Genomic DNA, 23,968 nt, shown 5'->3' on the forward strand with positions numbered 1-23,968 from the left:
GGAATTAAGTAAAAGTGTATTTGTTTTTATAGTAGTGTGAGAGATGGTTAGTAATGGGATTGTTAAATTATTATTAAATAAAATAAATTAAAAAATTATTTATATATTAAAAAAATTAAAATAAATATTAAAACAAAATGTGCACTTGGGATTATTTATAAATAAATAAATAAATAAAAAAGTTGGCCAGCCGAATGCCTTTTTGGCCGGCCGTCTGTGTTTGTTAAAAAAAAAATTTGTACTGTACTGGACGTTCGGATGGACATTTGGGCGGACAACCGGAGAGTCTAAAGCCGCTCAATTTTCTTAATCTCACTTGTTTCTCAGTCAAGGTAATCCCCCTACTAAGCCGCCTAGACTATGAAGCCGACCTTCCCAAACAACATCAAATATGCTGTGAGCAGTGGCGGAGGGAAGTGAGGACCAGGGGGGGTCACATGCCCCTCCTGGATTTTGGGTTTTCTTTCTTCTTTTTTTTTTTGCAAATATAAAGAAAATATTTTAAATAAAAAAATTACAAAAATATTATTAGAGTGAAATGTCAGTGACATTTTAAAAATTATGAGAACAATAATGGTTATTTTGATTGAAAATAAAGAAACTATTATAAACCATATTTTATCTATGAAATTTTTTTAATGTAACGGTAATGTCATTATTTTTGACATGCAAGTCTAAGTAATCTTACTATAAAGATATGAAATTAATTAAATTGTTAGTTACATTTGACATGTGAGGTTCACTCTTTATGTGTTTATTTACTATTAGTTAGTGATATCACATATTAATGATGACGTGGTATTACCATTATATTGAATTTTTAATCAAATTTTGTATAAAAAAAATAATTTATCATTATATAATTTATTTTAAGACTTATATCTATATTTTTTTTTATATTGCCCATGATACACTAGTTATAAATAATATTATTTTTTTGATGTTTTTCGAAATCAATTATAAAAACTTACGTGAAATATTTTTGTAAAAATTTTTGATATTGTAATTAATAAGTGCCCCTTCTAATTTGATTTTCTGACTCCGCCACTGGCTGTGAATAGGATCCACAGCAATCCTACTCCAGTCCGGCTATTGAAGCGGCCAAGCAAACGGGCCTAAATATGATCCATGGTAATGGTGGTCCATCATTTTATTTCATTTTTAATAAGTGGGTGTCTTGGTTAACTTGTGTACATTCCAACTAATTTTAAAATATTAAAATTACTAACTGAACAAACTTTTAATAAATTTTTAAGATAACTTAAACTTCAGATCTTAAATTTTAATCTTAAGCCTTTACCATTTGACTAAACCTTTGAAGTTTATTGCGTCCATCGTATCATACCTTGCAAATCCCTCTGAAGTTTATAGCGTCCATCATATCATCCCATGCAAATAACTTGGTGATTTGACAATATTAGTGTGGTGATAGAAATAATTTTTTAGTTGTAAGAAAATTAAATATAATAAATTTAAAAACTTTTGAGAGAGCACTATGATCCTCTTTTAGAGAAAAGTGTTGAAGTTACTTCTTTTATTCTTCACTTGGATTGATCCAAATGCCTCCAATCATTTTGTCTTTTTTTTTTTGGGGGGGGGGGGGGGGGGCGGGGAGGGTGTGAAAGCCTTGACATATTTTTCCTCAAGTTTTTAATTTATTAAACATAAAATACATTAATCATTAAGTTATTCATTGTTTAATCGATAATATTTTTCAATATAATTTTTTTGGAAGTCATTTATTACACTTTTATTTGAAATTTACACACAAAAATGTTTCATTATTTTGAAAGTCATCATGTGATAAATGATGATTGGTTTCTTAATAATGTCTCTTAATCTATAATGGTGTTTGCCTCACTGAATTTGGATTGTGAGAATCCACAACAGCCATCGGAGTTTCTTGTCCTTCGAAATGAATGAAAGTCTCATCGGTGTCATATGAAACAATTGATTGAGCGGGAGAGCATTGAGTAGGCAATGATGGAGCGATTGACAAGGCTGATGATGATGGACTTGTTTGATCTTGGTGGGTATCAGTGACAGATTCTTCATGTTTGAGAATGTACTTTCTCCACAAAGCTTTGAGATCCAAGTGCACCAAGAAAACCCTATGCTCATAAGCTAACATAGCCATAAATATAATGAGAGCAAAAGAAGAAGCAACTCCAACTATGAGAAATAGCCCCCAAAAGCTTCCAACACTTAGACTAGTAGAAGACACCATACTGCTAGAGTCTGGACAACTATTATTTGGCCCAAACCAAGTCTTTTCTATTTCAGACATTTTTTCTTCTTCAATCACATTCAAGATTGCAGCTGATACATCACGCGCTAAATAGGAACCTTTTGGAAACACCTAGTAAAATAATCAGTGAGGGTATCAGAAAGCTGGGTAACACAAGTTATATGTACATGAAACCTAGGTCTTAAATAGATGAATCATTGGCATATATGGAGAGTATCGAGCCTAATATATCGGGTGGTGCAGTCGGTGAGTTTTCTTTTTCTACTTCGCACCCGCAAGGAATCAACAAGAAAAATGCTTGAGAGCTCTAGGAAATGAGCTCTAAACAATGCACTAATGACATGGAAGTATGTGGGGTCCAATTTGATGTGATGCTTTAGCTTGAATTTTTTTTTTTTTTTTTTTTTTTTGGAACTGCCAGCTCAGTAGAGCTCTATAGCATTGTTGAATCAACAATAGTGAAATTATATCGATCGGCCAATATATCAGATTAGTGGTTGATCCCAAATACCTTTTGCAACAAAAAAAAAAATTAATTTTTGGCTACAACGATTTAACACATGCCAAAAATACTATTTTGTAATATTGACTGAAATGTATCAGATTTTTTGTCATTCCAATACTGATACTATACAAAGAAAGCGGATAATTTGGGACCTATAAAGTTATTTTCTCAATACTATTTTGTTGCAACCGATATTAATATGTCTTCCCATACCACTATTTAAATACCACTATATAAAACCATGATAGTAACCAAATCAGTTGTATCAACTATAAATTGGTCCTATTGGTTGTGAATCATAGGTCTTAATCTTAAATAATGGTATTGGCGAAACCAATATATGAGACAACTACCCATATTTAAAAATCATGCACAAGAGAAAGAGAGAGAGAGAGTACAAAGCCAAAGCCGCCAGTCTTATGGGGAGGTGCAACCATGGTGTATTTTGAGCAGTGTCTTCTAATAAAGTGTTTCAAGTAAGGAATTTCATCGAAAGCAGCAACGATACTCCCATTCGAAAAAGCAACATCCAAGTCTCCTTCTACAGTATTATAGCCCTTAAGTTGAGAATCACTGAAGTTCATTCGTTTCAAGAGTTCATAAGTAAATGAGATTTTTGGGTAACCAACTGATTCCCCTTTATTTATAAGCTCTCTCATATCAGTAATTGATGGCTCTAGTTGATGAACTGTCAACATTGAAGTTAAGCTAGCTGTGTAACTTTGAGTTAAAATTAGGACCACGAAACACCAAATGATCACCACAAACCTCGCCAAGTTGCTTACTACTTTCTCCTCTGTAATAATATAACATTAATAGTCTTATTTAGTTTAGGATAAATAGAAAATCTAACAAATATTTAACATTACTACTAGTAAAATGGATTTGGGTACTTAATTTTTGGAATCACCTTGACTTAGACTATCCAATTGGACAATAAGTTCATTTTGTTAGATCTTTATGTAATAATAATTATTTTATTTTTTTTAATCTTATTTTTTCATATATGACGTACATACAAAACTTACAAAATGAACAGATCAAAATAATGTAGAAGGGCTAGGGGTGAGTCCATGGACCCAATTGGACCGTCTTGGTGAACTCCGAAACAAACTGTTCCATAATTTTTGTAGATATTATTATTATTATTATTAAAGAATGATTCATTAATAGTATGTAAAAATGCAGGGGAAGAAGAAGGAAGAGTTAAGAGAGAAATACTTTGAGAGAAAATCATGGTAGAGAAAGAGAACCAGACGCTGGTGGTGACTTGATGCAGACGAGGCCCATTGAAATCATCATTAATTTGATGTTCAAGAATCCAAATCACAAAACCAACGAACACAAAGAAACAAGTACTTGTTACCCATAGATCCCAAGTCAGTGGCTTCAAAAAAACCCATGCATTTTTGTAATTCTTGTGTTTGAAAGGCACTATCATTGTCACCCCTGATTCTGTGTATGGAAGTGTAAAGTCCACGTACTTGGACCTATCAGCTCTAATTGTAACATCTCCAACCACAGCATCAAATTTCTGTTCATCAAACAAAATTGGTTGCACTTATCGTAACCATGTAACAGTGATATATTTATAAATTATAATCACAATAATAAGTTATGTTTAAAATAAAATAACCACCATAAGTCATATTTTTGGAATCTCTAAATGTAATTCAAAAATGTTATTGAACACTCTACATTTGATAAAAATAAAATTTAACATCATTATATCCCTAAATCAAATTATTAAAAACGACAAAAACCTAATTCCATCTTCTCTCCTTACACTGCTGCCACCATCACCTCTAACAACCACCCCAGACTCTCATCACCTCTATCCTCCACTGGCTCGGTTCTCTCCCCAGCTCCTTCTGCTACCACAATCCCTCCCTCTTCTGCTCGCAACTTCCACCCTCACCCTGTCGCAGTCACTACCCACTACCCTCTTCCTCACATTGGCCCCTTTCTCATCCACCACTCTCAGCCTTATGCCACCTCTGCCCATCCCATTCAAAACCCAACCACCATTGCCTCTATCATCTCTATATAAAAAACTTGTGTTCAACTCTATAAAAAGAATATATAATAATAATAATAATGGAATAGTTTATAAATTCTTGTGGGTATTAAAAAAATTAAATAATAATAATAATAATTGAAATAGTTTATAAATTATTGTGGGAGAGAGAGTTTAACCTACCCCAAGGAAAACTTGGTAGACCATGTTGTCATAATAAGAACCAACTTTCCCTCCAGGAGCCCTTTCAAAGGGAATATACTCGTACCGAACCGCATATGGAAGCGCCGCCGTTGTAGCATCGAAGACGTCTATGCAATACCCAGTGACCTTCGTCGTATTAGTGATAGCATCTTTTGTCACCATCACAAAATCACTGTAACCATTCTTCACTGGAACTCCTACTCTCAACACCTTTCCATTTGTTGGCACCACCCATCCCTTTGGAGCATGTGTTGTATCACCTAATTTATTTTTTATTTTTTATTTTTTTATCAATAAAAAAATATATATTAATGAAAAATAAAATGGAAATTTCCAAAATAATGTACTTTAAAATGTGCGGAAGAGTAATTAAAATGAAGCAAAAAGTATATGAACAAAGCACAATATATGATTAGTCCAAAATAATGTACTAATATTTAAAAAATATATTGACTACATCTAAAATTATAAAATATTACCATTTTGCACCAATCAAAAATTATTTTGTGAACAAAATCAAACCCCATTATAATTGAGTGGATAGTGTAGTCGAAACAATTGTAAGCGTACCCAGGCTCACTTCAGTAACTATTCATATTGAAGTAAATGATTATTTTTAGAAAATTAGGTAGTCATATATTTAAATCATATTTTTTACCTTTCATTTTTATTTTATTTTTATAACACAAATGGGAAAAACTCACCTGGCCATATGATAGCTTTAAGGTTGGCCTTCGATGTCAAATAATTGTACGTGGTATTCACGACCTCAAATTTGAATTCTCTCACAATTCCATGTTCTGGCATCCAAAACCCAATCACTCGTGGCCCATTTCCGATCACATTCACAATCTCAAAAGCAGACGATTGTAGTTGCCCATTGACAAAACTGAAATTTCCGCTGAGTCCTCTAAATCTAACGCTTGAAAGAGCCTGGCAAAGATAAATACCGGTTTCAGAGACTCCGACATTATCAAAATGGGCTGAATTTCTAGGAAGGTTCAAAATACTCAAATTCAGCGCACCAACTTTCTCAACGGCCATTGCCAGCGATATGGCAGCGTCATATGCCCACAACCCAAAAACATTTAAATCACTATTCATCAATTTATTTTTCCACTTGCTAATAAAATCTTCATGCTTTTTACTTCTTGGAACATGTGGTTTTACACCAATCACCCCTTGCATCGAATCTATGATGACCGAATGGTTGAAAAAATTCAACGAATTGGTGATCCCATCAGTTATGATCCAGACATACCCTTCACTCATCATCCCAATCTCATTTGCTTTGGTAAATAAGCGATCACTAAGAGAGCGAGTCATGTGTACGACAAAAACGTGGGTTTGCATAGTCATGAGCTTGTAAAGTTCTGCAACGATTTCTTCATCATTGGCAGAGGGATGAATTGTGCTTTTGTATGGAACGCGAATTTCAATTTCTTGAAATGCATTGGTCAAAAATGGAATCAACCCTTCTCCATACTCATTTTCTATGTAAATGGGTACAACTTCTTTCCATCCAAAGGCTTGAATTATAGAAGTTATGGGTTGTACTTGAGATGAGTCATTTAGAGCAGCTCGGAAAAAATATGGACTCCGAAGAGAAGAGAGGGAAGGACTTGTTGCAGAGAAAGAAAGAATGGGGACATGAGCTTCTTCTCCAAGATGAATTAGAAAATTTGCTTGCATGGATGTCAATGGCCCAATGATGGCTTGCACTTTCTCAGTTTTCAGTAGGTCCTGCATTTTACAAGAACAAAATATTTTCCCAAACATTGCTATTTACAAATTAATAATAAAATTTACAAATATTTCTTATTAAGTGATGTGTGATGCATTATAAAATTTTAAAACTTGAAATAGAAACCACTTGAATGATCCAGAAAAATTTAGGGAGAATTGCGAAAAAAAAAAAATGGTATCAACACAAAATAATTGCAATGTTATGGAAGTACAAATAATTTATGTATTAAATTATACAATTGTCCCAAAAATTTATTAATTTATATAGTATTAATAAAGTAAAAATAGTGAATCATCTAAAAATAATAATAAACAGGACTACTAACGTATAAATGTTCTTTGATGCTATATATAGTGGTGGAGCCACATGGAGCTTAGAGAGGTCACGTGCTCCCTAGATTTTTGATTTTGAACTTTTTTTTTTTTTTTAACATTTGTATATAAAAAAAATTTAAACAAAAATAATATTTAGAATAAAATGTCAAGGGTATTTTTAAATTTATAAAAACAATAGTGATTGTTTTATTGAAAATGAAGTGACTACAACAAATTATATTTTTATGTATTAAAATTTTATGAAAAAATCTCAATATAAAGGTAACATCCATCATTATTGATATGCAAATATAATTAATCTCACTATATATATGTAAAAATTACTAGAGTGTTAGTTATATTTGTATGTAGAGTTCATCCCTCATATGTTGCTTTATAATTGGTTGGTGATATCATATGTCAATAATGAAGTGATATCACTATTATATGAAATTTTTACTCAAATTTTGTAAAAATTTGATTTATCTTACCATTATATAATTTATTTTAAAACTTAAATATATAACTGTTTTTACATTATCCATGATACACTAGTTACACACAATATTTTTTTTTTATTTTACTCGAAATTAATTGTAAAATTTTATGTGAAATACTTTAATAATAATTTATTTAAGTTTTTGTACTTAATATTAATTCAAAAATTATTATTATCTTTTTATTGTTGGTTATGAAAAAAAGAATTAAAGTTGTAATCAAGAAGTGTCCTTATAATTTAATTTCTTGACTCCTTCACTGGCTATATATATACGCAAGCAATAGTAGTTAGAATAGTGATTTAACATATATTTGTGCTGATCGTATGACCTCTAAAGTCACGTCTCTCTAATCATGAACTTGATTTCTTTGGTCAATTTTTTTTTTTAAAATAAAAATTACTTAATTAAAACGACCTTGACTTAAAATCCTTCACAACCAATGTGTAATAAAATTTTGTTGAGGAATCTTGCAAAAGACAAATAATAAAGATTTACGCAAATGACAGTTGAAATTTGAGGCCCAAGCAAATTTAGGCTTCCTTCGGAAGGTTGGGTTAGTTTTTTGACTTTTGGACTTTTATTATTTTAGTTTAAGATAAAAAGTTTTGATTTTTGTGAGAAAAAAAGTGATAAACACCACTAAAAATAACAAAAATCCATGTTGATTCTGATGAAGATCATGATGATAATCATGAACAACACCACTCTACTTCCCTTCAAAATCTTCTTTTTTCAACCTCTTGTTAGACCCAAAATCAAAATAGAGTTAGAGATGTGCAAGAAAACAACCAAGTACTGATTTGAGTTTGTGTATTTTGATAATTTTTTAAAAAAAAAAAAAAAAGAATTTGTTCAAAAAGTAAAACAATAAAAAATAAAATTTTCAAAATAAAAAATTAGGGATGAAATTTATCTTATACCAAGATTCTAAGTAATAGATGATGGTGGTGGTGAATCTGAGAGTGCCTTAGTCAAAACCCTAATTTGTTTCTCACCCTTGGTAAAAAAAATCATATTTTGTTTGAATTTTGAAATGAAGATAAAAAGTAAGAGAAATAGAGAATTTGTGAAAGAGAAGAACAAAAGTTCCCAACTTTTTCACCGTGATCAACTTGGAAGGAAAAGTGTTGCCTTATGATATATATATTATTCAATGGATTGCTGGGATTAAAACACATGGATGGCTAAGATGGAGTCTTTGTAACAACCCTCATACTGTTTACCGATTAATGACTGATTAACCGCTAATTACTGTTAACCGAGACTGATTTTGACTGATAATTGAACTACCTAAGGTACTGAACTGACTGACTGAAAACTGGAATCGAATTGACTGAGTATGTGTGTGTTAAATTGTGTTCTATCTGTTTGACTGTTTGACTATCTGTTCCTGTTTGTATGTTTAAACTGCTAATTGAAGGCCTTATCGGCGGCCGAATTAGAAATCGACTGATGTTCCGTGACCCTCATAATTAATGTGATTTTACGGTATATTTACCTGAAAACTGTTTAGGTATGATTAAATTAGATTAAAATAAGCTAATTGAAGAGTTGGACTTAATTACCGTTTTGCCATTGTTAGTTGGCCCTTATTATAACATGTTAGAGCCTTGGTATGCTTGAATCAAACATTTTTCTCAGCTCATTTCTTGCTTTTGCCGACCAAGAGAGGAGAGTTAGAGAGAGAGAGAATTGTTCTTGTTGATTTTGCTGGTAAATTGCTTGGTAATTGAAGAATTGTTGAAGTGATTGCATATTTGAGCTCCCTTCTTGAAATACAAGACTAAAGGTAGCTCCATTGTCTTCTTAGTCATGTTTTGGTTCATTGTGGTTGAATTGAAGCTTAATTGTTGCATGCATGTTGCCATTCTTGAAGTTTTGAGGTTGTAGTTCATAATACCTCACATGCATGTCCATCTTTTGGTCATACTCCATGAGTTCATCTTGTTTTTGAAGGTTTGAGCTCTTTTGAAACAGCATTGAAGCTTTAAAAATGATTTAAGGTCATGCATGTCATGTTTGAGGATTGTTCTTGGAAAATGGTTGGAAATTGGGTTTGAATTAAACACCATTGGGCTTTGATTTCCTAAATTGAGTTTTGAAATATGTTATTCTATGTGTTTAAAAGAGTTTTCCAGAAAATTGGCCCAAGAGGATCGAATTTTATGCATCTAAGCTTGGTTTTGAACCTGGAGCTCGAATCTGGGATTTCCAGATTTCAGTCGTCCGCTCGAGCGGGGTTAGTGCCGCTCGAGCGGTAAAATCGAGCTTCCAGCATCTTGCACTGTAGAACAGTCCGCTCGAGCGGAGTATTGGGCGCTCGAGCGGAGGACTGGATGACACGCTCGAGCGGGGACCTTTGTTTGCCTGTACGCTCGAGCGGGGAAACCTGCGCTCGAGCGGGACCCTGTTTCACTGAAATTTCTGAAAATGTTTTCTAAGTGTATTTTTGCATCCTCATCCCATCCTAGGCATTCTTAGGCCTAGTTTAAGACATCTTGATGAGGATATCGATGTAGAACACACCAAGGCAAATTAGGGATTAAGTTATGAGATTTCCCAACTGTGTAGCTTAGTGTGTTCAATCTGTTAACTGTGTAGGGTTGGCGACTGGAGAGACACGCTCTAGCATACTGTAGCCCGAACTCTGTGAGTAACAATTGTGTAAAGATATGTTCAACTGATTATCTTTTGAATACTGAACTGAACTGTTTACTGAACTGGTATTATTTACTGAATGAATGTATGTCCTTTATTTCTGAACTGTACTGTGGCATCCTTAGTACCTACGGTTTACTGTTACTGTTACTGTTACAGAGATCTCTGTCGGTTTCCTTGTGGAACCACTACTGTTTACTGACTGATGGCCATCATTACTGTTCGGTCTTTTAAGACCTACTGTTACTGTTATGCTAATGGATGTACCACATATGACTGTTTACTGTACTGAGCAACTGAATTACTGATTGAAATGAACTGTTTTCATTACTGTAAGGACATTCATTCTAAACCCCTTTACGCTTTATGTTATTCACTGGGCTTTAGCTCACTGCTCATATATATATGTAGGTGTTCAGGCACCAGACCACAGCTAGAGGCGTCAGGGTTACTCCAGTTTTGTCAAGCCAGCCTTTGTGCCTCACCGCGAGGTTCCGAGTCTACCTGCTAAGGCTTAGGGGTGTTTTAAGAATTCCCCCTTCTGTACTGTTTTACCGTTCTGTATAGACTGTATGTTACTGTACCGTTATATAGGGTCGAGTCCCTAATCTGAATGCTTGTAAATATCGTGCATACTGTTCTGTACTGTTATGTATAAATGTATGAAAAATCTTTTTGGCATACAGACTGTCACAGCTCAATGGACATTATTTATTTACTGTATTGGCTTCCGCCAGGCCCTGTACTCTGTTTTACTGTATTACTGTTAAGCAGGCCTTCGGTAATCTCGGATTACTGGCCGGTTACGGTGCTAAACCCATAGGGCCGGGTTTGGGTCGTGACAGTCTTATTCGGTGCAGTTTGGTTCGGTGCGGTGTAAAATTCACATAAACCAAACCGAAAATTGAAAAAATGAAAAAATTCTACCAACCGACCAAAATACAAAAAATAAACAGACCGTTAACCGACGGTTCTGTTCGATACGGTCGGTCGGTTTGGTTTCTATGATTATTCTTTCACCCTTACTAAGATCTAGTATCATTTTTTTTTTGTGAGAAAAAATAAAATTTTTATAAAAAAAAAAATAGAAAAAAGTTTTAAAAAATGTTCAAGTTTTACCCAAGCTCGGGCTCCGGCCCAAAACTTGAATACCTTTGGGTCCGAATTTTAACGGGAACCCGACATGAGCTGAACTAGGTGGCCAAATTTACATCCTAGAGAGAGAAAAAAAGAGGATTTCATTATTTTGTTGTTTAACCAAAGGTTTTAGAAAAAGCTGAATCGCTACTAGGTTTAATAGTAGCTAATTATTGATTATATATATTAGTGATTGATATACGCGATGTGTAAGTTAAATAAATAAAAATAAAATAAAATATTTAATATATATTTATTGTAATTTCAAATGATAATAGTCTTTTCTTTTAAATTTATAATTTTGAATTCAAGTCTCGAGTCATTTTCTTTTTTCTTTTTTTCCTATTTTTTTTAAGAATAATTGAACACTTGATATAAAGAGAGATAAAATTTTAAAAAATTAATTTAAGTGTTCACATATATAATAATATAAATAAATAGGTATATGTAAATATTATATTAGAGAGAGAGAAAGAGAGATACCTGCTGCAGCCGCACCAACAACATTATTCTTGGAATCCCTGACGTGGAGGTCCAGCCTGGTTTTCAAATGAGGATGAGAGGAATAGATATCTGAGAGGGCCATGGAGATACACTTCAAACCCATCTTACCAACCCAAGTGTTCATGTCAAGAACCACTCCTACCTTCACTTGGACTGTTGTTGTGTTTGGTGCCATGGCCATTCCTCTCCTGGAAATAATTGTAATAATCACTATGAAGAAAAAGAAGAGAGAGAAAGCAAGTTGAATGGTTTTTCCTATCATCTTGCAACCCGCAAGACAACTTTAGAACCTAAATCCAAACTAAACCATATATTTATACCTCCGTGATATATGGGGGACAAGTCAAAAAAAAATAAAAATAAAATAATAATAATAATAATAATAATAATAGTATATGATTTTATACATAATTATTAAATTAATATTAAAAACCCATAAAATAAACATAGAATGAGATATAAATGTCATATGAAGAATAGATTTCTCATGTGAATCCATATCATGTCAGCCCCAATCATTGATAAGAGTTGGGGTGTCTGTTGTACAGCAGCCACTGTTGTACGATTTTATGGGTTTATTTTGGAGTTGTTTTTGATAATCCGAACTGTTCATATTTTAAAGTACATTGAGTAGAATATATCTGTAAAAAATTAAGTTAATCGGATATCATTAACCCTTTCATCCACTCACATTTGTATTTATTTTAATAATTTAAATCACAATATCATTTATTTTTGAAGATACAAATGTGAGTAGATGAAAGAGTTAACGATATCCGATTAACTTAACTTTTTATAAATATATTTTATTCGATATAATCTAAAATATGAATAAATTAAATTATCAAAACGAATCCCGAAATAAGTTCATAGAACCGCGTAACAATGCCCGCTGTACTAGGCACCCCAAATTCATCATTGATTAAATGTTTTCATTTGTTGTGGAGTTAGACTTATTGTTATTATTACATGGTGGGGATAATGCCAGCATTGGAAAGATTAGATCCACGCAATTTTCTTTTAAATGACATATTTATCCTTTGACAAATTCCTCTGTGAGTCTCTCTCTGCGTTTTCACACTTCAATTCTCTGTGAGTCTCTCTCTCTCTAATTCTAAACCCAAGGGTGGGTGACATTATGGTTACGGCTTGAAATTTAAGCCCCAAGGTCATAAGTTCGATTCCCTTCTCCTTGGGCCAATCTCTTAGGCGAAGCACAGTTGGTTAAGAGGTTGGATCTCAAGTTGTTTAATCAGCACTTGGTCTGGGTTCAATACTCCCCCACTGTGTGAGTCCTGACTTAAGCGGAGCATGTCTTGGAAGGTCGGGACAAGTTTTCAGGTTATAGTCTCATCGCTCAGAACGGCTAACAGGACACATTGGTAATCTTTACAACGGGCGCTGTCTTGAACCTGCAGGAAGGTAGGAAGATTTTCCTGTAACAAAAAAAAAAAAAAAAGAATCTTCTTTTTTTTTTTTTTTTTTTTTTGTGTACAGAAATCCAATCTTCAGTTTGGTATTACTTCACTATTTCTTGTCTGTCTACAATTTATAGTTTTTGAAAAAGTTTGGTAAAAGTCAACTGCGGTCTCGCGCATACAACCTTCATTTTTGTTTTAAAAGTTTAATTATCAAAAAATAAGTTCAATCAACTTTATATATCAAATTAACAGTCTTCCAACCCTAGGATATTTTGTGTTTCAGATTGTCTCGACTTTGATGTTTGAACCATATTCAATTTGAATTCCCTTTATTTTGTTATGATTTTTCTTACAATACACAGTGAGATATTTTACCAAGGTACAAAAACAGACAAATCAAGAATGGACCTATGAAGGGGGTGAACTTGTATATTAATAAAAAAAAATTAAAACAAAATATAGATTACAATATTAATTTCTACCAATATCACAAATAAAAAAAAAAGTAACATTAAAAAATATATAAATAAAAATTGAGTGAATTATAACCATAGTCCTTCAAGTTTGACACATGTTTCATTTTAGTCTCTATAGTACTAATTGTGCCAATTAAATCTCTGAAGATTCAATTCCAAATCAATTTAATTATTTTAGGAAATATAGAAATAAATAATTGTAAGCCCAAAAATTTTATTAATTACTATAAGACCCTATTTCCCTATTAGTATAATTATAAAATCTCCGTAAAATTGCATATGTTTATTAGAATTAGTACCTGATTTCTCAGTTTTATCAATATAAGAAGTCTAATAAGATAATTTAAATGATAATACTTCACTACAAAAAATAAATGAACAAAATTATACTATAATCAGGTTATTAAAAGAACCTAACAAAAATCTTCAGAAAAATTAACTAAAAATTATACATGAAGTTTGACATCTACTATTAAATAAATGTAAGCAATTAGTTATTGTAAAAAATAAGCAAGAAAACACCACAAATAATTATCTTTATCCTTACCGGGAAAGCTCTTCAAATGAAAATTTTAAATTAATATTACCAGAAAAATGAAAAAATAATGTTTGATAAGATAAATATAAAATAAAATAACATAAAAAGGTACTTTTGTAATATAACAAAATTTAAGAGGCAATAATATAATAACAAAAATCATAGGGTCAATATTGTAAAGCAAAAAGGACCAGGTGATACTGTGCCTATTCTTATTTTCATTTCAGCGTGGCCTGTTGCACTATCATTACATGCAATAAGTGATCTGTTGGAGTATAGATTAAAAAATAAATAATAAAAAAAAAAAGGAATAATCTTAACTTCATACACAACTGATGACATGACAGTAGCATTCGCAAAATCAACCTTTATCAACTGCACCATTCTACATTTTATTGCATTTAATCTATTAACTCGAACTAAAAATTTTCCCACCCAGTAAAATTTAGTAAACACAGTTTTGGTATTACCTAACTGTCATTTGAAAAAAAAAAAACAAAAAACAACGACAACAACAAAATCTATGTTGACTTCTGTTGGCTGTAACGAGTATTCCATAGACATTGATGATACCAGGAGGGAAAACAGGGTCAGTTGCTGCTCTGATGGCAACCTTAGCCACAGAAGTAACATGAACAGGTGGTGTAAGCAGAGGACCAACAAGCGGAACCTGATTCAGCGGTTTTGCATATTGAAGAACCTGCATTGGTTGTGTACCGAGGTTAATAACCAAAGATAAACACAAGACGAGTGAAAACTGCCCGTAACTCCCTTGTCATCAAGTGAAGAAGCAATTTGGAATGCAGCAGCGTGAGAGAGAGAAACCGAGACCTCTATTAAAATAAACCAAACTCGACATATTAGAGCAGTAGTCTATCCCAGATGAGTCATTTTACAGAGATTGCAGAAAACAAAATATTATTTAAAGTTTGGCTGCATCTGAGATTAGTAGACCTCCGACTGATGATATGATTATGTTATTAAAATCGCCATTGGCAGTTTAGGTACATAAGGGGAACAAGCATGTTCAAAACAATTAGTCATCTATACAAAGCACAAGAAAATTACCATCTCCAATGGAGAACCGATTACGCCCAGGGGTAACTTCATGCTCCCAACTGGGCATGTTCTATGTATAAATCCAGGCCTCAGAATTACACCTGAAAAAAGTTAGATCTTCTGTCATTCGTAAGTGTTCGATTCTACACTATACTAATTGAAAACACTTCACTAGTTTGAAGGAAATAATTTGAGAGGCTTGTGATTAAAATCAAAGCAATATAGATTTATACCCTATTAATCCCTGCTCATTTAGGTTTTTTAATTTAAAAACTCTAAAGCCTAACCATTTGGGTGATTTAGCTAATTATATATTTAATATTATGAGGGCTGATATATATCATTTCTGTTTTTTCACATCCTATGTGGTATGTGTAGTTTTCAATATGGCGGGTCATATACTTACATGTGGCTTTTATTGTATGAATATACATGGGAAGTGAAATAAATCGGCGATAAATAGCATTTCTCTAACATTACGATTATAAGAGAAAATCACTACACCAAAACACGATTTAGTGCTGAGCTAGTCAAAAGCCACCCAAGAAAACACAGCCAAAATGTTTCCCATAAAAAAACTTTTCCATTGTTTGATTGTGACCTTGAAAATAAGGTGCTAATGGTTGTATTACTTGTGATGGAAGGGTGGTGTAGGTGGTGGTGGTAGTGTGTTAGTATTGATAAGCATTTTCCACCTTTTAAAAGTGAAATATTTTCTGGCCAAATAAATTTGTTTTCTGTGGACTATGGAAAAGCATTTTCTGTTAGCTTCGTTTTCCGTCATACCAAACACTAGAAAATGTTTTAAGCCGAAACAAATGGAATGTCCATTTGATTATTTAATTTGAGAGCTTATAGGCAACCAGCTGTCGTCACTCTTCTCTGCTAAAAATTTAACCCAAGTGCCAGGTATCAGTCAAAAATATATCAGTTACATTATCAGTCAAAAATTTACTAGCTCCATTCATTGGACAATACAACATATAAATAGGGAGGCCAAAAACAAATAAATAAATAAAAATAATAAAAAAAGAGAGAGGGAGAGAGAATAATAGATTTTGGGAATCCTTTGAAAAAGAGAGGGAGAGAGAATAATAGATTTTGGGAATCCTTTTCAAAGAGCAATATTTTGGTAAAAAACTCATCAAGCTACTGTGATGTAGTTGCTAATGTGTCTGCTGAAGGACACATTCTCCCTTGAACGGGCTATGCATATCCTTCTTTTGTCATTTCACAGTAGAGTAATATAATCTTTTTCGAAACACTGTGTGAAGAAAGACCGATGTTTCAAGTTCTTCTACGAAGTTGTACTTATAAATGAAGGTCACAAGATGGTTTTTTCAATCAACATCACCTGCCTCTGATGTTATGGGGAAAAGAAGGATTACTGACTTGGTAATGGCTCGTGTGGTTTATTAGATTATTTGGAAAGATTTAATCAGCTTCTTTAAATTCCCCTAGACAAGTCAGCCTAATTATTCTTGCTGTTTTATAGAATATTACTGCTTATCGTCAAAGTCATCTTTTTTTGGTGCATTAGGAAATAAACATAAATAATTTAATATCCAAATAAACCTCCCTTTTCAGTGTTGTATTTTCATTTCATTCCCTGATGTCATGATATGAACCTTCAGAATCAACAATTAATTTCTAATTGCTAAATGAGCAACCAAAAATGTGCAATTAATTTAATAGTACCTTTCCCTCGTAATACCCTTTTAGCAAGTAATTTACCACGCCAAAGTCAGCAGCAGAGATATAGACAAATCTTTTAACACCTACAAACAAGAATGAAGACATAATTGAGCAACCAGTGTGGAGAGGAAACACAGTTTGAGGAAGATGTCAAGAGTAAAAGTGAACAAGGTGGAGTTGTAAATCTTTAAGTTTGTAGAGTCTTCTATAAACTCTTGATTGATAATAGATTACTTCGGCGAGATGCCTATGGTTTGTCCAATGGAGATTTTTATTCCTAGGGTTTTCCATGTAATCAATGTCTTACTTATTTTACTGTGATTTTTGTGGATGCCTTAACTAATTAATATACTTCATATTGGCATATTGACCTATTGAATTCAATTGGATCTTATGAATGCTGAACTTAAATTGGCCAGAAGGTACCTAGGATTTGGCCTATTAACCCCCTCTAATGGCAAACTAGTCTATCTCCACTATTTCAAACTACATTGTAATTTATATCCTACAAAAAGCTAGGAGATTACACATCCTACTATTTGTGAACTAGCTCATTTAATTGATCCTGAAATGAGAGGTGAGAAACATAAAATATAATTTTTTATGCAAATATGTTGGAGCATCTAGAAAGAGCATAACTACATGTTTATAAAATTGTTATTAGAATGGAACCTATGAATACATCATAACGGAGAAGATTTAAGTTCGGGAAAAATTTAGCAATAATGACTACTTCAACTTTAAGAAAATAGAATTTTATCTCATAAGCTGCTTGTTTGCTTTTCAGTTAATATCTATGTAGCAGATGTTAAAATAATGCAACCATTGCCTCTCAGAATGTAAGCAATCAAGGTGAGAAGAGGAGGAAGCATCATCTACAGTAAAAAGTATCGATGTTTCAGTACCTTTTTCTGCAGCAGCTCTAATTGCATTTGTGTTTGCAGTTCCATTGATCTTATACATACATGAGTTGGAGCCAAAACCACCAACACAAGAGATCTGCAAAAGCTCACCTCAAATTAGAAGAAATCATTGACAGCCTCATAAAAAACAGCCAAAAAAATAATAAATAAAGGTAATCACTAAAACTTTTCTGTCCATGCAACACAGCTTGGCATAAACAACAAAATATGAAACAAGCAAATAATATAAAGAAAATGATTAGCATGAAAGACTGACTCATATTTCCTTCTAAAAAAATCAGGACAAAGAAAAGAAAGAATGCCTGCATGAACAATGAAGCCATAGTCCCTTTTCGGAAAAGGGAATTTAGAGAACTCTACATTGAACAAAGTAACACCCATTGGAACTCCCTATTGGTGCTTACTATTTCATTCATTTATTTTCCCCCTCCTCTCTTTTGTCTTCCACTTATCCCACTTCATGAATTAACAAATATTGACCTGAATCTGAAATAGTATGTCCTTCAAAATCCTTAATAGTGAGAAATAACTGTACAGACTGCGTAGAAGATGCACTATGGTGACTGAGTATGAGATTGATTTTATTTCTAACAGAAATATTCCAATATTTTAGTTTGATTCATAAATCAAGTAAAAAGAAACACTACTCATGGGTTGTCTAATGAATTAAGGTAGAGCCAAATTTACAATTCCCAATAGATATCCCTTGAAAATATTATTACCAACAAGATTCCTCCTCATTCACAGTCCCAGGACCATCCACACATGAATTTGAAGAGAAACACTTTGGATGACTTGTCCCATCCCGTTCAATTTTTTTTTTTAACCAATACAATCTGTGAGGAGGAAGGGAGGCAGCAGTAGGGCCAGTGGCCCCCAAAAAAAAAACGCAGTAAACCAAAACAATACCATACAGACTATAGGTATAAGAGCTACATACAACAGAAGTCACTCCACTCAACGCTTCCTTCCATGAATCATCTGAAAGCAAGTTTCCTGACAGAAGAGGAGACAACAAAAAAGGAGTTAGATGCACTAAATTGTCTACGATGGGGTAAAAAATAAATGTGCCATACAAGAGAGCAAACCTTGATGCCAAATCACATTGTTGGCCCATGATTCGTTTATAGATGCCTACCAGACCTACAAGAAAGAAGCAACCAGTTTCAGGAAAACAAAAAAAGTAACATTAAAACACAGCCAGTCCAATTACAAATCATACAAGCAAGAAGGAAGAAACCACAAGTAGTCCTAAGAATGTTGAAATAGCCCATTCCGGCATGTAATATGGTTCTGTCCACAAATCATATCATCAAACTAACATTGATAGACTAGACATAGGCTAAGCGTCCAGTATCCAAGCTCCACAAAGAAGCCAGTAGAGCCTAAGCACATAGAAGAGTCCAAGGTTGAGAGCGCCTAGGGATATTTTATATATAAAATATGTTGCAAGAAATATTTTTGTTGATAAGTTGTAATAATATAATCTCTACATTCACAACCATTTAAAGATGAGCATAGTAAATTCTCATTACAAAAGTGACAATTCATCACCAATAACATTGATCTTTACACCTTAATCCTCACAAATCAAAATAGAAAGATCTATCACCAATTTTTTAATTCCTAATAGTAAGGCCAAAATCTAGGATAAACATATATTCTTTACAAATTTTCATTCATATGTTTGAGAGATCCCAACCTAGTTGGATGGCTGATTCTATCTCAACTTTGATAAAATTCTTACTCTAAACTGTGGAGTTGCAGTTCTAGTGTGGAAACATCATCCCCAGTAGAGGTTTCCTACAACCAAGAAGTAGGGACTTGACACCATGGCTGAGTACAAATTTTTCATTTTTCCTTTCCTTTAAACTGATGGAATTTTATGTTGTTCCAGAAGATGAGCAAGCTAAAGAAACTCTTTATTTTATATTATTGCTTGCATAACTGTTAATTTATGAAACTTCACTAACAAAATGTTGACTCGACCCAATAAATATAATAGAGCATGTTAACACATAACTTGGCATATTAATTAAGTACATATCATAGTACTGAACCAAAATTTCATGCAAGAGCAAGAGACTAAGATGACCAACAAGAGATGCTAAGTTATCCCTGGTATGTGGAAGATATCATATCTAACCTATTTGTATAGTTATCATAGTTCAACATGCAACTTAAACACCACTAAAAAAATGCATGCAATCAACAAGGAAAACACATGAAAACCATCCAAGTATTGTTTCATTCAATCTCCCTCACCCAAACGTGTCTTGAAAATCTCAATGATTAATATGGTCAGCAGAATTCCTTTGCAAGAGCAATGTATGATGAGGGTTCCACCAACATGCCAGATTCAAAAGTACAAATATACTGATCCCTCATTGAAAGAAAAAGAAAATGATGGTCTGTGATCAAAAAAGTTCAACCTAGATTATATATATATACAAATACTATTTTCCCTGAAAGCATTTCATCACATAATAACATAGGATATCAAAAGACCAAATTAATTATCCAGAACGAGAAGGGAACTATAGTCTCAGCAGAAGCATCAAGCTTATGTTTACATAGATACGAAAATATTGTTTTGACCAACACAGATATATAAAATATAGACACCCATCTGAGGATAAGCTGCATAATTATTGAGGAAGATGATACCTGCTAAGGCTTGCAACAGCTAAACCACGATCCAATGCTTCTTTGCAAACATGTGAACCAACAAATCCATTACCACCCAACACAAGTAACTGAATCAAAAGGCATAAGAATCACCATAAATGATAGCTGAGGCAAACATCTAGCACTTGTAAGGTTGATTACTTACACCTCACACCATTAACTACCTTCTCTAATGGAGGTGGGGGAGAATTTACTGTCTCTCCTTCCTCAACTTTGAAAGGTTTGTTGACCTTAGTAGAATCTGTTGAGAGAAATCTCCCATTTCTGGCTACAGCCATCATACTGTTTCAGTAGAATTAAGAAAACAATTAATCTAAAATAATATTCCATTAGGGAGAAAACAAGACAACCTAATTTTTTATAACATGGATTGGCTTAATCCACAGGCAGCAATAAAAAAAGTACAGCAAAGAAGCCATAGCTACCAGTTCTTTCACCACATTATCTTAGGTCAACGGCTAAAACTATACTTGATTGCCAGTGTTGGCTTCATCAGGCGCAATATATTTAATGGATAAAACATACTTGATCAAATTCCATCAGTGATCAGAAATTCATAGGTCAAAGGCTCTATTAATGTCAATGAAAAACAAAAATCAACAAAACAGATGCCCATGTTTATACTACTCAGTATCATCAAAGAACTGAGGCTGGTATGACCAACTTACTTCTAAGAAAGTTGCAAGCCAAAAGAATGACAGAGCCCAATAATTGACATTCTCTAGAAAATGCCAGCATTTTTTAGTACAACAAACAAAGTAGTGTTTTTTACTATAAACATCACGGCCATGACTTTAAATTATATTTCGAAAATAAAAATTACATTTACCTATGAATTTAAATTATTTTTTATTTTCCTCTACCAGATTTTATTTTTGACCTCTTCAGAAATTTCCCACTGATTCAAATTCCCCCTCTCATATTTATCCCAAAAAAAAAATTCCCTCCCCTTTCACAGATCTTTCTTGCCCCTTCAAATTCCATCTCTCCTGAACGTCTTTTTTTTAGGTCTTTAAAGTTTCCATCTCTCATGATCTATTTAAACCCAACTGTGACAAAGATTTAGCTCCGCCCCTGGGTTGTGAAGGCGAATTATATAATTTTCTTTACAGGCCTCAAGAAAACAAAGAACTACACTCAACTTATGGTCAACATAATACCAAACCAAACTAAACCTTGTATCCCAATAAGTGAGGTCGGTTACACGAACCATTTATCAGTTAAATTAAATAAAATAAATAAATTTATTACCACAGCCCATGTAAATTTAGGTCTTCCACTCCTCGTAACATTTCCCTTTATGGTTCATATATTTTCCTTTTGCATCTATAGATCAGCATTATATATGATCAAACCATCTTAATATGTTCTCTCTAGCACATCAATCCAAGTATTCTGATCTCACCTACACAAATTCTATAAATATGTTATTTCCTAGTTGTCCAACATTCTGTCCTTCCCGTTATCATTGACCTAATCTCTATAAAATTTTCCTATCAATTTTGATACTATATTATCGCATAATATGCCAACAAAATGCAGTGTACTGGCAACATAATTGAGTGTAAAAATCGAATTTTCACAACAACAAACATTACTATATACATACATATATTAAACCAGTAATGCAGTGATCCAATTACATGAACACAACAACAATAAAACACAAAAATAAACAAAATTCTAGACGAGCCAGGTTCGGATTTCACTGGAATTCGTTTCACAACATGTTCCAAGGAGTAGTAATAATCACCATAAAATGTTTCCGAGAAAGCGAAAAAAACCCTTCTCTTCCTCCCATTTCTATTTTCTCGGAAACCAAACAGAGTATTCAACGGAAAGAGGCGTGATGGAACACAAATTAGGGAAGACTTACTAGAATCTGGAGAGTGAGTGGCTTGATTGAATCAAACGTAACATGATCTTATTCGAAGGAGTAGATCTCCACACAGACGCAGTGCTCTCTACTCTAAAGGTCCGGGTTTCTCACAGCAGGGGCGAAGCAGATTCTGCTGATTGTACATAATCACGAACGCGTACACTACAGATATGGATTGGATTTGAGGTTGGTATAAAGGCATTCACCTTGGTTTTCAGTTTACTAAAACACTTTTAAGAAAAGAATAATGCATGGACTCCTTTTGGGTCACCCCTCACCCCTTTGCCACGTGGCAGGGTGATTTGAGGAGTAGAAAAAAAAAAAAAAAAAAAAAAAAAAGAAAAGGTGACCAATGAGGGAGAGAAGGGTCAAAGGGAGTGAGAGAAAAAGGGATGAATCATTACTCTTAAGAAAATTTAACTTTTTTATTTTTCGTGTTTTTTTATTTTTTTAAAATTTTTTTAATATTTTAAGTAATTTTTTTATTTTTTAGATATACCTAACATAAATATATCTAAAATGTAAAAAAATTATAAAAAAAATCTTTTAAATAAATACCAAAAATATAAAAAAAAATATAAGAATTCAGTATATTTTTTGTATTTTTATGTCTTTATTAATTTTTTAAAATATTTTTTCATAAGTTTTTTACTTTTTACATACATCTAAGTAAGGTGCATCTAAAAAAGTAAAAAAATTGTTTAAAATTTAAAAAAAATTCACTAAAAATAAAAAAAAAACACAAAAATTAAAAAATCAATTTTCAAAAAACTTAATTCAGAAAACTCAAACCAAACACAGTGATTGTGATTTAAATGAGATGATGTAATTTAAATAAGATAGTGATTTTTTTGATTTTTTTAAGTTATGACAAATAAGGTTTTAGTCTTAATTTAGGAGTTGTTTGTGAGATTTTAAATAAATTATTTTTTAATTTTTTATGAAATATGTGTTGAATTTAAAGTAATATGGTAAAGAGGTAATATAATTGAAATAAAATGATATGACGTACATAAGGTAATAATTTTTTAATTTTTTAAATTTTTAAAAAATTAACAAATAAGGCCTTAATGTATTGAAACTTTTGTCACTTATAAATTAATAATAATAAAAATTAAAAAAACAAAATTCAACCACAGCCCTCACGCACCCACGTTCCCTCACACATCTCACCGCACAACTCTTTGTTTTGGGCTATAGGGAGGGTATTGGAACTAGTAATACCAAGGTATTACTAAAGTCCCTGTTTGTTTGCAGAGAAAGGATTGGGACTATTAGTCCCTTGGTATTGCTAATACCCTTGGAAGGGGGATTGGTAAGGAGGAGGTAGAGATGGTATTAGAAAATAGTGAGGGGATTAGAAATTTTTTTATTTTTTATATATTGGGAATTTTTTTTTAAATATAATGTTTAATTTTTTATATTTTTTTATTTGTTTTATTATTTTATATAAAA

At 32.7% G+C, this 23,968-nt stretch overlaps 1 protein-coding gene and 1 pseudogene across 5 annotated transcripts; both read right to left on the reverse strand.

The window, feature by feature from the left end:
* Nucleotides 1–1,670: 1,670 nt before the first annotated feature.
* On the reverse strand, nucleotides 1,671–12,174 carry LOC114257095 (glutamate receptor 2.7). Of its 4 annotated transcripts, none has more exons than XM_082901305.1 (6): nucleotides 11,814–12,174; nucleotides 5,679–6,717; nucleotides 4,954–5,234; nucleotides 3,975–4,287; nucleotides 3,152–3,549; nucleotides 1,671–2,359 (listed from the first exon to the last, which is right to left on the reverse strand). In XM_082901305.1, the coding sequence occupies exons 1-6, from the start codon at nucleotides 11,835–11,837 to the stop codon at nucleotides 1,841–1,843; spliced, it is 2,574 nt and encodes an 857-aa protein (XP_082757431.1). In that variant the 5' UTR covers nucleotides 11,838–12,174; the 3' UTR covers nucleotides 1,671–1,840. The 4 variants fall into 4 exon arrangements, with proteins under 4 accessions (XP_082757431.1, XP_082757432.1, XP_028052620.2 ...); XM_082901306.1 differs by having other exon boundaries at nucleotides 5,679–5,907; nucleotides 11,814–12,173; XM_028196819.2 differs by lacking the exon at nucleotides 11,814–12,174 and having other exon boundaries at nucleotides 3,152–3,294; nucleotides 5,679–11,796.
* Nucleotides 12,175–14,610: 2,436 nt separating this feature from the next.
* On the reverse strand, nucleotides 14,611–22,722 carry LOC114257094 (uncharacterized protein At1g32220, chloroplastic-like; annotated as a pseudogene). The gene is made up of 8 exons (XR_014348170.1): nucleotides 22,511–22,722; nucleotides 20,799–20,916; nucleotides 20,614–20,702; nucleotides 19,035–19,089; nucleotides 18,887–18,942; nucleotides 17,929–18,022; nucleotides 15,338–15,429; nucleotides 14,611–14,969 (listed from the first exon to the last, which is right to left on the reverse strand). The product of XR_014348170.1 is annotated as an uncharacterized protein At1g32220, chloroplastic-like (transcript).
* Nucleotides 22,723–23,968: the final 1,246 nt, after the last annotated feature.

The sequence above is a fragment of the Camellia sinensis genome, chromosome 13 (assembly GCF_055761805.1).
Source record: "Camellia sinensis isolate YWXY chromosome 13, ASM5576180v1, whole genome shotgun sequence".
Classification (NCBI taxonomy): Eukaryota; Viridiplantae; Streptophyta; class Magnoliopsida; order Ericales; family Theaceae; genus Camellia; species Camellia sinensis.